A 15,064-nucleotide genomic window follows, 5' to 3' on the forward strand; every position below is an offset into this window, starting at 1 on the left:
TGTCAATAAAAATGATTGTTTCTTTGATTTATAGTGAAAATGTTATCAAATGTCATGAAATTTCTTAAATATAGTTTTAATTAAATACGATTTTAATTGATAAATGGGTGTGTTGTTGCAGCCGGTCAGAAGGCGGTATGAAGGTGCCGGTGCACCAATCGACTGTACAACTACAAGGTAGAAACACAGGCAAAAAGATAACAGCAAAAGAAGAGTAACATACACTGGAATTTGTTTAAAGTCGACGGATATTGTCTTTTATTTACTAAGTAAATAAATGAAAGTGATAATTTGTAAGGTTTGGAAATCGTGATCAGTTCGACTGAGGCAAGATCAGCCTCTGGAATGGGTAAACTGGACGTCTGTAGGCACTAGTACGGTAGCTGATCGTCAGCGGACACTTGTATGGGTAGCTGGATGTCAGTTGACACTGTTGCCTTCGGGTCAGGCAGGCTCTGGCCGTCGTCGACAGGCACTGGAAGGGATAGCCTGACGTCGACAGGCACTGGAATTGCGGGAGGCACAGGACTGGTAAGTCTCAGAAGGCAGGTAGTAGTTGTTGAATACAAGTACTTTTAAGGATATTAAATTTTTATTCACTAGAAAAAGAAAAATACAAAAGGGAAAATGAACAAAAATTTAGCACAATACAAGTAGTTTAGAGAAGCGCCGTCTTGATGAAAAAGGGTTGGTACAACAGATATCGCTCTTAATAAACAAACAAATGATTAGAATTAATTCCTTATCGAGCCTGTCACAATCAAAAGAGTTTCAGATGTACATTGATTGTGTTTATGTTCGATTCCGTTCGAAATCAAAAGTCTGTCGTTATTAATTATTTTAAGATCAAATTTTAAGTTTTTCCCCTTGCGGTTAAAAAAAATCGACAAAACGAACCCCTCATGTATGCCCACACACATTGATGTACGTGACGTACTTGCAGCGCACATGCTTATCACGTGACTTTTTTTACAAGGGAACCACCACTTATCAAGGCTCAGAGGCCACTCGAGGATAAGGGTTAAAGCGTGTACAGTGGTTAAAAGGACAATATCATAGTAATCATTAGAAGTGTAAATTGGATTACTTAAGGGGAACGGCTTATCAAGAACTTGTTTACATTGGACTTGAAGATGGCCATATTGTAGTCAGTTGGAAAGCAGGTAAATGGAAGAGAGTTCCACGGGTGTGCAGTTCTAAGACAGAAGCTTTGTTCATGTAATCTACGTTTAGGTTTAAGCATAGATAAAGAGTGAGGGAAATTATTGATAGTGTTTTCATCCAAAAGAGTATTTCTCGTGAATGTTTGGCGAGGGGGGACTATAGATTGGAGGAGCACTTGCCATGAAAATAACGATAAAACAGAGACAAGCTGACTCTGCGAAAGCTCCGTCATTGCGTGTTTTTGTTTGAGTGGAAAGCGGTTTTCTGATAAACCACGATAGGTGCTTGTTTCATGTCAACCAGAAAGGTGATCTCTACAGGAATAATTCAATAACTTGAGTGTTATTTCTTCCGCCCGTCACACCAATAATTTCCTGGGTAAGATTAACACTGTTGTCCAAACTTCCAACTTCCAAACACGTAACGCACCTTCTCTCAACTCCCAACGTACTTCTGCTAATTCAACTTATTTCTTCAAAATCCAACTTCAAACTGAACATCCCTCTAAAAAATCAACCCTCTTTTATCTCCAACCAGGAGCATCTCATTTGCATATCGGGTGGTCACATTGCAGGCATATAAAGAGATAAGGCAGCCATTTTTTTTTCTTCTTCATTCATTTCATTCCATGACCGACCCGTTGAATTATGCACACGTGCTAATTAGGTAGTCGCACGTTTCCCTACACTCCCCCCTGATCTCATGATCACACACAGGGCAGGGGGGCAGTCGTCTTTGTCGGGTACTTCTTCGAAGAATCTGGGGAAGCACTTTCTCATTGCCATCTTCCTCATTACCACCGTTATTGCCACCAGTCAGTTCCATTATCCCCTCTTGTGGTTCCCTATGCGGCGTTTCACAATCAGGGCAAGGGGGCAGTATCCGTCTTTGTCGGGTATTCCTTCGTGCTAATTAGGTAAGTTGCACGTTTCCCTACAGTCTGATCTATTGCCTACTAAGCGTGATTAACAGGCCTTCTTGTCTCTCTCGATGGTGGTGACTGGGTGCATCATTTTATGTATGGCAAGTTAAGTATGATTATATGACTCAAACAGCTTAGATTTTGTTATTCACGAACATGTTGCAGAGTTTAATTGAGATAGTCTAGTTGTATTAGCTTTCACTTATGAAAGATGTTACAGTTTCAAAATCTCAAAGCAACATTTATCAGTAATTCTATAGTTATTTGTTTGAATTTATTAAGTACTAGTAGGGCTATCTGCCATTGCATGGGAGCTTGAATAACAAAAAAAAAAAAAATTTCTCTATCTCTCGCTCCAAATGTCTCTCTCCCTCTCTATTTCTCTCTCTATATTTTTAATTTTTATAATTTGCAAGTTATAAATATGGATGTTTGGTACATCTGACTGATGAAAGAGTTTTTTTTTTTGTTTTTTTTTTTTTTTACTCAGGTTCACCTCTAACAAGGTATATCGCCTCTTGGGACCATGACCAGGAAATATTAACAAGATGTAGGTTTACATTTAAACTTCAGCTAGGGATCAGGTAGCAGAAATGGAATTTCAAAGTTTAGCTATTTGAGGGAAGAAACTATTAGAATAGCAAGCTTTCTGGCATTTAGGGATCTCAACAGTGAATGGGGTGAGATTTTTAAGTGTGTTTGTCGAGGTCGAGGGGGCACAAGTGCAACTAGTTCGTCAGAGCACATTCCATTAAAATATTTGTAAAACAGGCACAGAGATGCAACATTGTGTTGATGGGAGCTTAGTTGACAAAGTGGGACCTATTAGATTGAAAACTCTTTTTTGGACTCCAACAGGCTTGTGGTAGATGCACTAGTCCAGATGTGGTAAATGGGTGAATGGTGGCTTCGATCAGCTAAGAGTTATGATTACCTCTCTCTTATTCTCTTTCTCTGGCAACTGATTTATAAAAGAAGAAACAAAGCAGAAAAAAAGAATGAATGACTGGCTTAATTTCAGTGTTGTTTTGGCAACAATTATCAGTAAGCATAAAAAGCATATTTTTGTTTTTTACCCTCCTCCATGCACTAATTTAATTTCTGGTGAGCCCAAGTGTATAAATATTACGATATTTTATCTTTACCACTAGGTGAATTTGTGCCCCAGCATTACTTAGGGAAATTGAGGAAAAAAATAGAACTATGAGCCATATTAAATTTAAAACATTCATTAAATTTTATGTCTGAAGTATAAAAACAATTGTTTACAACCCAGTTGACAAGATCAAAATAATCTTCTAAATACTGAATAGCTATGTAGTCATGGAAAAATATTGTGTACAATTAGTGTCATATGCCTAGCTAACATTGTCGTCAGCTTATTTTTCTTCCTTACTCAAGCATATGCATATTAAAATCATGAGTGTATGTAAATGACATAGCGATTTAAGATTAAGATCTGTTTAATCAATTAGATCTATATATAGCCTTGGCCAAAATGATGGAACACCAATGAAAAATCGAAATTATGATTCAAACATATATATTTAACAGTTAAGAATAGTGGAATAAACATTAAAAAATCTATTCTAACAACAATCAATATTTGGTATGTCCCCCTTTTACCTTTATAAAAGCTTTTATTTATTTTTGCATACTATTGACTAAGTTGTTGCAGGTGGTGGGATCTATTCTCTGTCGCTCTTCATGAAGTTTGGTCTCTAATTCTTTTTCTAATGAACATTTTGCACTTTTTCCCCTTGTGCCAGCAATATACAAGGAGGAAACGCAGACTTATAGTGAGGGTTAAGTGTTTTTATTATTATTACTATTATTTTTATTATAATAATAATAATTATTATTATAATTATTATTATTATTATTTAATGTTTTTCTTTCAGTATTATTGTATCTGTATGTAATTCCTTAAGTATAAACATCATTCAGAAACTTCTGGAAACGTAAACAAAAACAAAAAAACAGAATGCATGCTGGGATTAGCTACCCCCACCTGCTCCTCTTGCTTTTACCTATATAAGTCTTAGAACTCGTTGATATAGAACGATTTACGAGTTTAAATGATGTGAATGAAGCCATTTCAAGGTTAGTTCTTCTTGTCCCAGCAACATACAAGGAAGAAATGTCAACTTATAGTGAGGGTAAAGTGTTTTTATTATTCATATCTGATACATAATCCCTTAAGTGTATCACATTACAAATCCACATGTTAATATGGGAGGGGAGACTATTTTCAAATATCATCCTAAATTGGAAATGGAGCAACGGACTTATATTAAGTAGATATTAAGTCCCACGTACCTAATTTTTTTTTCTTAATCTTTTTATTTTTTTAAATGGAGAGTAGATAATGCACTGTGGATGCGTTATTGGCAGTTCCAGTAACTCTCGCTTCTCCTTATTTGTCCACCAGTCCTCATTTTCAATGAGTGATTTTTCTGAAAAAGGGTGAAGAAAAAGCTGCTTTCTAGGTCGGCAGTACTTGCATGAACAGTAGCCTGAGATGTCGGAAATTTTCTGTTTCTATGTCTATCCTTGTGGCCATGTCACAAGTAAGAGTGCTGGAAGTAAACGTTTCATCTGATCTGACATTATCCACCTCATAGTCAGGGAGCTGAACCTTGGATTAACCACTAGGGAGGCTGTCCTATCAATACGTGTGAAGTACTGGGGCTGCTGTATTGCCATTTGGTGAATGGATTCTGGACCATGCAGTAGTTTCTGGTGGGGCCTCTTGATGCCATATTATTGGGTAATTGTTATGGCTTTATCATGTGCTACAAAAATAAATTAAATTTAAAAAAAACAAAAATTTCCTGTCTTTTTCTCTCTTATTTTCCCCTCTCTATCCTGCTCTAACCAAGTCTGTCAACCTGTTCCACAAATCCCAAAATCTCATCATGAAATATCACCAGAAAAAATACATGAATAAACCTAGAACCCCATCCTCCAATGTAGACCCCTACTACCATGTCTCCTTCTCTAACATCAGGGGTCTACGCTCAAACCTTCCGAAGGTTGAAACCCAATTGCAGGAGACAAAGCCTGCCATATTGTTCCTAAGCGAAACTGGCATTGGGCCGACCATTTCCCTAAATGAGTTAAAGGATACTCTAACTTAACATCTAAATCTGACCCCCAAGATCGCCATGAAGGTTTTTGATTAGCTTGATTAAAGCAACTGGCCCTGACCGCATTCCAATTATAGTGTTAAAAAAAAGCTTCAACCAGAACTTGCCCCCATACTTACAAAGCTGTTTAAGCATTGTCTTAAGGAGAATTGCTTCCCAACACTCTGGAAAACCTCATCAGTATGCCCTGTATTTAAGAATTCAGGTGATAGGTCCTCTGTGTACAGATTAATAAGTCTCCTGTATGTTATGAGTAAGTTGCTGGAATCCATATCAATTAGAGAAGTAGTCAACCACCTCAGCAGAAATAACCTTCTTAGTGACATGTAATATGGTTTCTGTTCTGCTAGATCTACAGCAGATGTATCTCATAGGATTAGTGAATCTCTCGACAAAGGTTTCTGTAAGAAAAAAATGTAAGGAAAAATTCAAGATGGCGCCCGACTCTCTCTTTAACACGGTAAGATATCCTCAACACGGCACAAGAAGCAACAGCCACACGATTCCCCAGCCAACTCAATCGTCCCTCCCTCACGTCTTTCCCCTCACCCGCTTTTATCGTCGTTCTAGGCCGGCTAAATTTGCATATTCCGAGAATTTGTGTGACTTTGTCAACCTTTGTCAAAATATCATACTTTACAAAAGACGGCGGTCGCCATCTTGGTCCTTCTTTTCTATTTTTGGTCGGTAACGCTGAGCTGGTCTTGAGGTAAGTCTTTTTCCCCTCATCCGTCTCTCCCACGTACCCACACAACACGCAAACACGCGGGCGCTTATCTCCTGGATGCACGTTACACTCCCCCCTGATCTGATGATCACATAGAGAGCACTGGGGGGGTGGCCTTTTAGTGCGTGTGCTTCTGCGAAGAGGTACATTCACTGTTTCAGATTCGGGCTCTGGATCTGGTTCCGCCTCATCAGATGAAGTATCGCTATCAGTCTCTGGAAGGGGCTCACTGAATCCGTGCATCGGCAGCTCATCGCTAGACGCTTCACTGCTTTCTTCTGTAGTTGTATGACGCACCTCGGTAGCTGGGCGAAGATCTCGCACATGTCGTGGGGTTCCATCGACCAAAACAGACTGCTGGCTAATCACTCCAGATATGTGTCCTCGCTTAAACTTGTCGGTGCACCGATTTCCTGGAGGCCGCACCCACACTGGATCTCCCACTTCATATCTGTTATATGTTCCCTTGTCGGTTGGCTGCGTAGTGTTGATTCCCTTCACTCCGACTCGGTACGTGTAAATAGCATTCGCAGGTGCGGTTGAAGGGGACGTCCCGTCCTTTGGCGTAATGTTGTACCAATATGTTGCTTCCGCAATAGTACATCGCTTCCTGGCAGCAATTCTCTTGATGCTGCGATGGCTTCTTTCAGCAATGCCATTTCCTGATGGCACATGCGCACATCGCAACCGTAGACGGACGCCCCACTCATCTAACAACTGCCGGACTTGCTGGCTACAAAACGCTGCATCATTGTCAGTCAGGAGCTCTTCCGGCGCACCTCGCTCAAAAAAAATGGATGATAGGTGGCGAACAACATTTGCTGAATCCTGTCTGGTCATCTGCCGCCACACCGCAAATCTCGTAGGCCCGCAATCAATGAGAGTTAGAAAGGGCTTGCCACTGTAATGGGTAATATCCATGGCCAGCCGCTGCCACACACTCTCAACTTCCAAGCGACCCTTCTGCCATCGCTCTGGTGCAGGATCAATAGACTGGCAAGCCTCACAATTTCTGACGATCTGTCTGACATCCATCTTGGTCACTGCTGGGTATGCACGCCTCACAAAATAAAGGGTCCTCTTGATACCCGGATGTCCGCTCTGTGCATGAATTTTTTGTATTTGACATGGGTCGATTGCAACTGCACAAGATCGAGCAGTAATCTTCATTCCCATCTTCGCGGCTTCATACCATTTGTGAGGTACACGGGTCAGTTGGTCAGCACGATTACAATGTGATGGCACCAGAGTGACGCTCAGTGATAGCCCATACTCAGATACCAGGTTTTTTAGCGTGTCTAGCCTTCTCCGTATTAACATTTCGCTCGCTGCCTTGGTACGGATTCGTGTCCGTCCTGAAAGTGTGTCAGACACCCAGTGGTAGACACAGAGAGAATCTGTGTACAAGGTCAACTTCTTAGATTGCCACTGCAGGGCCAGATTTACCCCCTTTACAACAGCGTCCAGCTCTGCCAGGTTGATATGCTGAGAATCTGTTACGGGCCGCAGCCAACACGCATCCTCGAACACGTTTCCTCCTTGCTCCAACGATACTCCCAACGCCAAAGAACTGGCATCAACCCACACACCTACGTTGTCTCCGTTAACACACCACCGCCCACAGGCAGGGTCCTTCTTGTTCACTCTCTCCAGTGTCTCTTTAATCATCAGAGTTAGTAGGACATCATCGGATATGTCATCCCAACCCGTGGTTGTTAAATTTGCTCTGCGTTTAATCACACCAACAGCTGCGCGGAGCCAGCCACAGACCGGTAAGTGACCAACAAGTTTTCCACACCAAGAAAAAACGGTCCGCCTTGTAACGAGGTTGGGGATGCTTGGAATTTCACTGCCACGCCTCCATTGTAGGGTGCCATCCTCTTCATAAACATCCAATCCCAATACACGTGCTCCTTCCCTTAAACGTTCGGGATTCTTGCATTCCAGACCAAACTGAGCCAACTTTTCTTTGACACACGACGCAGACTGTACATCTTCATTGACGTATACATCATCAATGTAAGCTGACGTTGAGTCCCTCATGGGCTTTTCTTGGGACAATACTGTGTTGACAATAGTCTTCATGATCTGTGGTGCCACATTTAGGCCGAAGCCAAGGCGTGTAAGGCAGTACCTCTGCCCCTGGAACCAAACTGTCTGGAACGGCCACAACGTCTCATCAACTCGCACCTGTAAATAGGCTTTTCGTAAATCCAATATTGAGACATTAGTGCCTTTCTGACGCCATTCCCTCAACTTACTGGCGCATACGTCAGCATCGGCAGTGTAGGCTTCAATATGCTTGTTAAGCTCCCTATAGTCCAGCACGGGCCGTACTTTCGACTTGTTATGCTGGACTACTGCCATCAAGGGTATTAGACCCTTCGGAGGCCCAAGCTTGTCCTCAGGCTGTTCGCATACTATAGTGAGCACCAGGCTGTGTCCAAGTTGGACTAAGAGGAAGATCAAAGTCACCACGATAGGAGGCGAGACCCAGACATGCTGTGGAGCTGGAACTGTCAAGATCTACACGGACACCGGTGCAGCCACTAAGATCAATGTGCTTGTGACCCAAGGAAATCTCCTGGGGTTTGACCTGTTGCTCGGATACGATGCCATCAAGGCGCTGGGGGGAGTCGCAATTCATCGGGATGGAAAGGTGCGATTCTTAGAGGCCCCAGTGTGTGCAGCGCTCCATATCGATCGGCCGGATTTTACAGTGGACTACGACTCGCGCAAGAGGGCCTGGATTGCATCTTGGAAGTGGACCGAGGGAATGGCACCGACTAAACTCAAGAATGGGGTTGCAGAGTACCCTTTTCACCTCACAAAGGTCGCATGTCTTGGTCCTTCTTTTCTATTTTTGGTCGGTAACGCTGAGCTGGTCTCGAGGTAAGTCTTTTTCCCCTCATCCGTCTCTCCCACGTACCCACACAACACGCAAACACGCGGGCGCTTATCTCCTGGATGCACGTTACAGTTTCCTTTCTAGGGCAATTGCTCTTGACATATCAAAAGCCTTCGATAAGGTATGGCATAAGGGCCTACTTCACAAAATTTCCAGTTACAATATAACTGGAAATGTTTTCTCAATTATTAAATCATTTCTCTCTGATAGGCTTATAAGAGTAGTGGTTGATGAGCAGAAATCAGAAGCTCACAGTATTAATGCCGGAGTCCATCAGGGGCCCATCCTGGGTCCAACTCTCTTCCTGATCTACATCAAAGATCTCTCAAAACACATACTTAAATCATTCGTTGACATCTATGCTGATGACATTACCATCTATGGCAACACATCAAAGGCCGTAAATGACAAAGTTGTCTCTGATTCTCTCTCCTTTGATCTTGAGCGCGTGGTAGAATGAGGGAAGACATCATCAACACTCTGATTCCCATCTGGCATCAATTGGAATGGATGGATCTCGTCTTGGGGAGGCTCTACGGTTTGACAAGCTTCTGGGATTGATCTTTATTCCTGATCTGAAATGGAACACGTACATCAAATCTGTTGCCAATGTTGCTGGAAAAATGGTGAGATCCTTCTACTGCTCCAGTAGATATCTCACTGCTGATGCAATTTTCTATCTATATAAAAGCCAAGTACGTCTAAGGATGGAGTAGTGCTGCCACATCTGGGCAGGAGCTGCTAAAAACAGCCTATCCTGCCTTGACAGAGTAAAAAATAGACTTCGTAGCTTAGTGGGGGATGCTCTTTTCTCTTCCCTGCAAACTCTCTCCCACAGAAGAGATGTTGCGAGCCTGTCTTTGTTTTATTGTTATTTCCATGGCAAGTGCTCGTCTGAGCTCCAATCTCTGGACCCCCTTACTAATCTTTCACGAAAAACACCTGTCTAGCTGAAACCACTGTCAATAATTTTCCCCACTCTTTATCTGTACCTAAATAAAATGTAGATTCTATGAACAAAGCTTCTTTCTTAAAACTGCATGCCTGTGTAAGTCTCTTCTGTTTGCCTGCTTCCCACCTGACTACAACTTGGATGTCTTCAAGTCCAAAAATCTCCATTACTAACAATTACTATGATATTATCCCGTTGATTACTGTACAGGCAAGAATCCTTATGCTCGAGTGGTCTCCGGCCCATGACTCCTTTGTAAAAAAAAAAAAAAAGATGAGCCCACAAAGTTTCAATAGGATTTACGTCTGGGGATTGAGGAGGTCACTTCATCACTGTAACCCCTTTTTCTCAAACCAACCTATTGAAACTTTTGACATATGGCATGGGCATTGTCTTATTGGAAGATTACATCACTTGAAATGTTATTATTAAATATTTTAGTCAAAGAGGTTTGATAAACCTGGTCCAGCATGTTAGCATAAATTGTGGCGTTCATTCTGCCCTCACATGTGTACAACATTCCAGTACCTGAAAGAGCCATATAGTCCCAAACCATTACACTTCCTCCTCCAAATTTGACAGTTGGACCCACACAATCCAGATGAAATGCCTCTCTTTTGCTTTTATAAATTAATTTACTTCAAATTTCTTTCATCAGACCAAACAATTTTTTCCAATTTTCATGATTTTTTACAAATTTCAGTCGTTTTTTTTTTTTCATGTTGGCCTAAGGCAAGTATGGCTTCTTTCTTGCTTTGCATCCTTTTAATCCCACTTCTAATAACCTTCTTCTCACTGTTCGAGCTGATATGTTTTTGGTTGCATCATCCCTATGTTCAGCAGCAAGCTCTGAAGAACTTTCCATCCTATCTGCAAGGGATGCTTTTTTTGTCTTTCCTGACAGTTGTAGACTTTTTACAGCCTTGTCCTTTTCTGCTTTTGAAAGACTTTGTTTCCTTGTACCTTTTAATCGTTGTTTGAATTCTCTTTCTGGAACATTCCATCTTTATGGCAATTTCTATCTGAGACTATCCCTCATCATATAAAGCAATAATGTGTGCTCTTTTAATCTCTGAAAGCTGTTTTTTTGGAGGTATTTTCAATTAAATTATATAGATTATAAATATTATAGCACTAATTGGAATCAAATATTACCTGAAAAAATAAGAAATTTAGTATGACAATTGTTATGATATCTGTTTCTATAAAATAATAATAAAAATCAATAAAACAGTTTTAAATGTGTTTTAAAGTATTCTAGGCAGTCCTAATAATCAAATCCCAAAAGTTTTTAATTCACAAAATAGTTCAAAAGTCAGAGTATAGTAATAGAAATTTTAGAAGGATCTAGAAATTTTAGAATGATCTAGAAGGTCCAAGAGGGTTCTGCAATAACCTAGAATGGGTTGTGGTGCCATATAAATAAATGTGGAAAGGGAAACAGGTGAGTTATCCGTTCGAAACCGATAAGGTAACTCTGGTCTTTGATTTGTGGATAAGTCCAACCGAAAGAATGCAAAACAAAAAAAGGAAAATACATCCCTTCAACCCATGGAAAGTTTGCAGAAATTGTCTTCTAAACCAGTGGTAAATAGAATTTTGAAATTTTCTTATTGACCAAACATTTAAAAGAAAAACAAAAAAGGAATCTTATTGTCATTTAATTTTTTTTGTTAATAGAGTGAATAGTCACTCGAAGTCTCACCTGCTGGCTGTTCTAAATTTTGACTACCTTCCTTCTCCCTTGTAACCTTCACTCCATCGTCCTGTTTTTGTCCTGTTTTTGACCAAGCCATCACTTTTTTAGCATTGATAGTAGTAATTCTAAACAGCTGTGTCTTTTATTAACAACCCCTTTTCATTTGTTTTGTTATTGTTGTAAAAATTTGTGTGCAACCTTTCGTTTATTTTGTTATTTTATTATAATAAAGGAAAATATCATTTTCCTAAAATCATGTTTCACATCGTTCATAATTTTAATTGTTACCTCTTGAACAATCATTTTAAATATTGGAATGAATTTAGGATGAAATAGCTAAAACTCTTGAAAAGGGCTTTAAAGCAAGGAAAATACTACAATCTTTTTTTTTTTTTTTTTTACAAGGGGATCATCACTTATCAAGGCCCAGTGTACACTCGAGGATAAGGGTTAAAGAGGGTATAGTGGTTAAAAGGACAATATCATAGTAATTGTTAGAATTGTAAATTTGGTAAATTGGATTACTTAAGGGGAACGGCTCATCAAGAACTAGTTTACATTGGACTTGAAGACGGCCATCTTGTAGTCAGCTGGAAAGTAGGTAAAAGGAAGAGAGTTCCACAGGCGTTCAGTTCTAAGAAAGAATCTGTTAAATATTTTACATTTGCTCTCAATTGTTCACTGCACGATTCTTAACATTTAAATACCTAGGTTAAAATTATCTCAATTTTTTATAGGTGCTCCATAATTTGGGCCATGGTTGTATTATTATTACTGACTACATCGACTTTATCAATAGATCAAATATTACCTCAGCTAAGAATACACAAAATAATTTACTATTGTAAGTTCTTATGTTTGTATAGAAGATAATTCTTAAAATGTTTTCCACACAATGACAGTTAAAATTAATAATTTTTTAAGCAAGAATTTTTATTTTATTAAACTAATTTGTAAAAGCAAAGATGAAATGATCCTCCCACTTAACTCGTATTCGTCATGTGCCATAGCACATGACGAATACGAGTTAAGTGGGAGGATTTCCAATGATAGCATAAACTCTTCCTTTTGATTGATGAAAAACAAATATGCGATGTTTTTTGTTTTTTTAGAACAATACCAATATTGTTATCTGGGAAAAACAGCTGACCTTGTGAATGTGTATGTCACTGTTTCATTGGCTGTTTTGGCATGTTGCATTATCCTTCCATTTGATGAGGTTGATCATTGATGGAAGCCGTCATAAGTTGAGTATATTATGAAGCTCAGCTTAAGCCATAAATGTTCTTGCATACAAAAGATCTTTGAGTAGCTTCTCAGTTCCTATTATGACTGTCTGACTTCTTTTATAAGCCTTTTGCTTTCCTCCTTATTTCCTATATGATCAGGTGCCTGCAATCTTTGACCAAAATTGTGACCCATTTTTTTAATACTCAGCCCCAATGAGTACTTTGAGAGCCAAGGTTATAGCGATCATTTATAGTATCTCAGACTTTCTGCTTCATTTTTGTTTTAAGTTGTGCTGCTTTTACTACCGTTTATTTGGAATTATCCAGCATCATCTGGAACTTGATATTTTGGGCTTTGAATTTCACTGCAATAGACCTAAGCAATAATTTTAGTTTGGCATGTTTGTTATATAAGGTGACATTTGACAATCTTGGAGGCAAAACCAGCCATTTTCTCATATCCCTTCTGATCTTCCACTGCTTCAGCTGTGTTCATAGTGATTTTGTATACAAGGAGTGTTCATGACAGAACCAGGATGTCTTGAAGAGATCATATCTTGCAGTGCCCAACCATTTTTAGATGCTACTGTTTTAATCGTTACTTTAACCTACTTGTGTCCTATCATTTACCTAAGCTCTACTGAGATGGTAGGAATTTTCTGACTACATATTGCAAAGCAGATATCTTGATGTACTTTCCCCTTCCTAAGGGAGAGGTTTCTGTACATCTTAAGTTTGAAAGTCATTTTAGTCATCTGATCATCCAATTTACTGAGTAAAAAGATTGTAGCATCGTCCATGAACCCCTCAAATGGCATTTGACATCCTCCCACTAAGGCTTTGCATCACTCTCTACTGCTTTGAGAAGTGAGTGCACTGTTATAATGAAAAGTATTGATGACTGTACATCCAATTGCAATTCGCATCTAGAGTTTCATACATCTTGCAGTATAATCATTTGTGATAAACCGCATATATGGAACCCATCAAAATATGTTGTAAGCATTTTGTTTATTCCCTTTGGAATGTGATGAACCTGAATAGAGTTAAATTCTTTCATGAGGCAAATTTAGGAAAAAGAGTGATTAAAAAAAAAATTTTTTTTGCCTTGTAAAAAACAGCAACAAAAAATAAATAGTTTGCATAAGATTAGGCTAATTCCTATTTCAGTCACCTAAATTTATCTACAGAGCAATGTTTGGGGTCCCAACAACTTATTTTACTCAGTAAAAACAAAAATTCAATTATTTGGTAACAAACTCTGAAGCAACACCTGTTACACGTATGTAAGATAAGGTTAAAATGACACTGAATTCGATAATTATCGAATAATGTAAAGTTTGTAAGCATATCCTGTGTAGTTTCTGACTTTTAGCCAATTACAATTTTGCTTTATATAATAGATAAATGTTCCTCAGAAAATCTGACAATTATTGAAAATCCATGTTCATAGCAAAATATTTTTCCTTAATCTTTTACAGGCTCCTGATTTTTTTTACAAATGCTTGGAGAAGAACCTGAATATGTCGTTAGTTGAAATGCTGCGATTCACAGCTGCTTTGAAAAACCTGAAGGAATGAAGTTGTTTTCAACAATCATTTACTGCCTTAGTTCCAGAATAAAAAGTTGCTGATTTCATTGCCAACAACAAATTTCATCCATATGAAAATAATGGCTTTTCTTACAGCAGCAGCAACATTACAAATACTTTTGAAAGAAACAGAAAACAGAGAAGAAGCCAAAGATGAAGCATTTCATTTGTTTTGTTTTCCAAATAATAATAAACTGTCATCAGAAACCCAGGATGAGTGTGAATGTCAACAAACTCAAATATTTCTATTCAACAACAAGACTCTTGATTCATTTGACCCAATTGATAAAAAGTAATTACTTCTGATTAACTAGTAATCATCCAGCGTCCTTCTCCTTTCCCAGGAGTCTTTTTACTTTCATTTTGACTTCAGTTTTTTTTTTTTTGTTGTTTTTTTTACTATGCCATTTGTTTTATTTAACCAAATTATTATTTTTAATATGATTTCGATATTTAAATTTAACTATTATGGTATAATTTAGTTATTAAATAATCAATGGAACCAAATTTTTGTAAAACATTAAGTAATTTTGTTATTAAGGTTTTAATGTTATTTTAATCTTTTCTATTTATAACAGTATTGCACATAAACAGCTTTCAAAACTTTTAATATACGAATTTGCTAAGAATGTTACAGCCATAAATTACTTTTAATGACAGTTTAAATGTTTTCAAATTTTGAATTGTCATAAAATAATCCATTTTATTAAAAAATTTAAGTAG

General features: G+C 38.6%; 1 protein-coding gene across 4 annotated transcripts in view; it reads left to right on the top strand.

Moving 5' to 3' along the window:
- The window catches only part of LOC145246009 (uncharacterized), a 747,004-nt gene extending 732,156 nt beyond the window's left edge, over nucleotides 1-14,848 (top strand). For 3 of the 4 annotated variants that reach the window (XM_080107815.1, XM_080107818.1, XM_080107819.1), the window contains one exon: nucleotides 14,232-14,702. In XM_080107815.1, coding sequence (XP_079963941.1) covers nucleotides 14,232-14,330 — 99 coding nt within the window. In that variant the 3' untranslated portion in view covers nucleotides 14,331-14,702. Of the gene's footprint in view, nucleotides 1-14,231 lie in introns of all 4 variants that reach the window. The other variant, XM_080107817.1, reaches the window with a different exon arrangement.
- The last annotated feature ends 216 nt before the right edge of the window (nucleotides 14,849-15,064 follow it).

Source organism: Euprymna scolopes, chromosome 23, assembly GCF_053919585.1.
Source record: "Euprymna scolopes isolate OS-2025 chromosome 23, ASM5391958v1, whole genome shotgun sequence".
Taxonomy (NCBI): Eukaryota; Metazoa; Mollusca; class Cephalopoda; order Sepiida; family Sepiolidae; genus Euprymna; species Euprymna scolopes.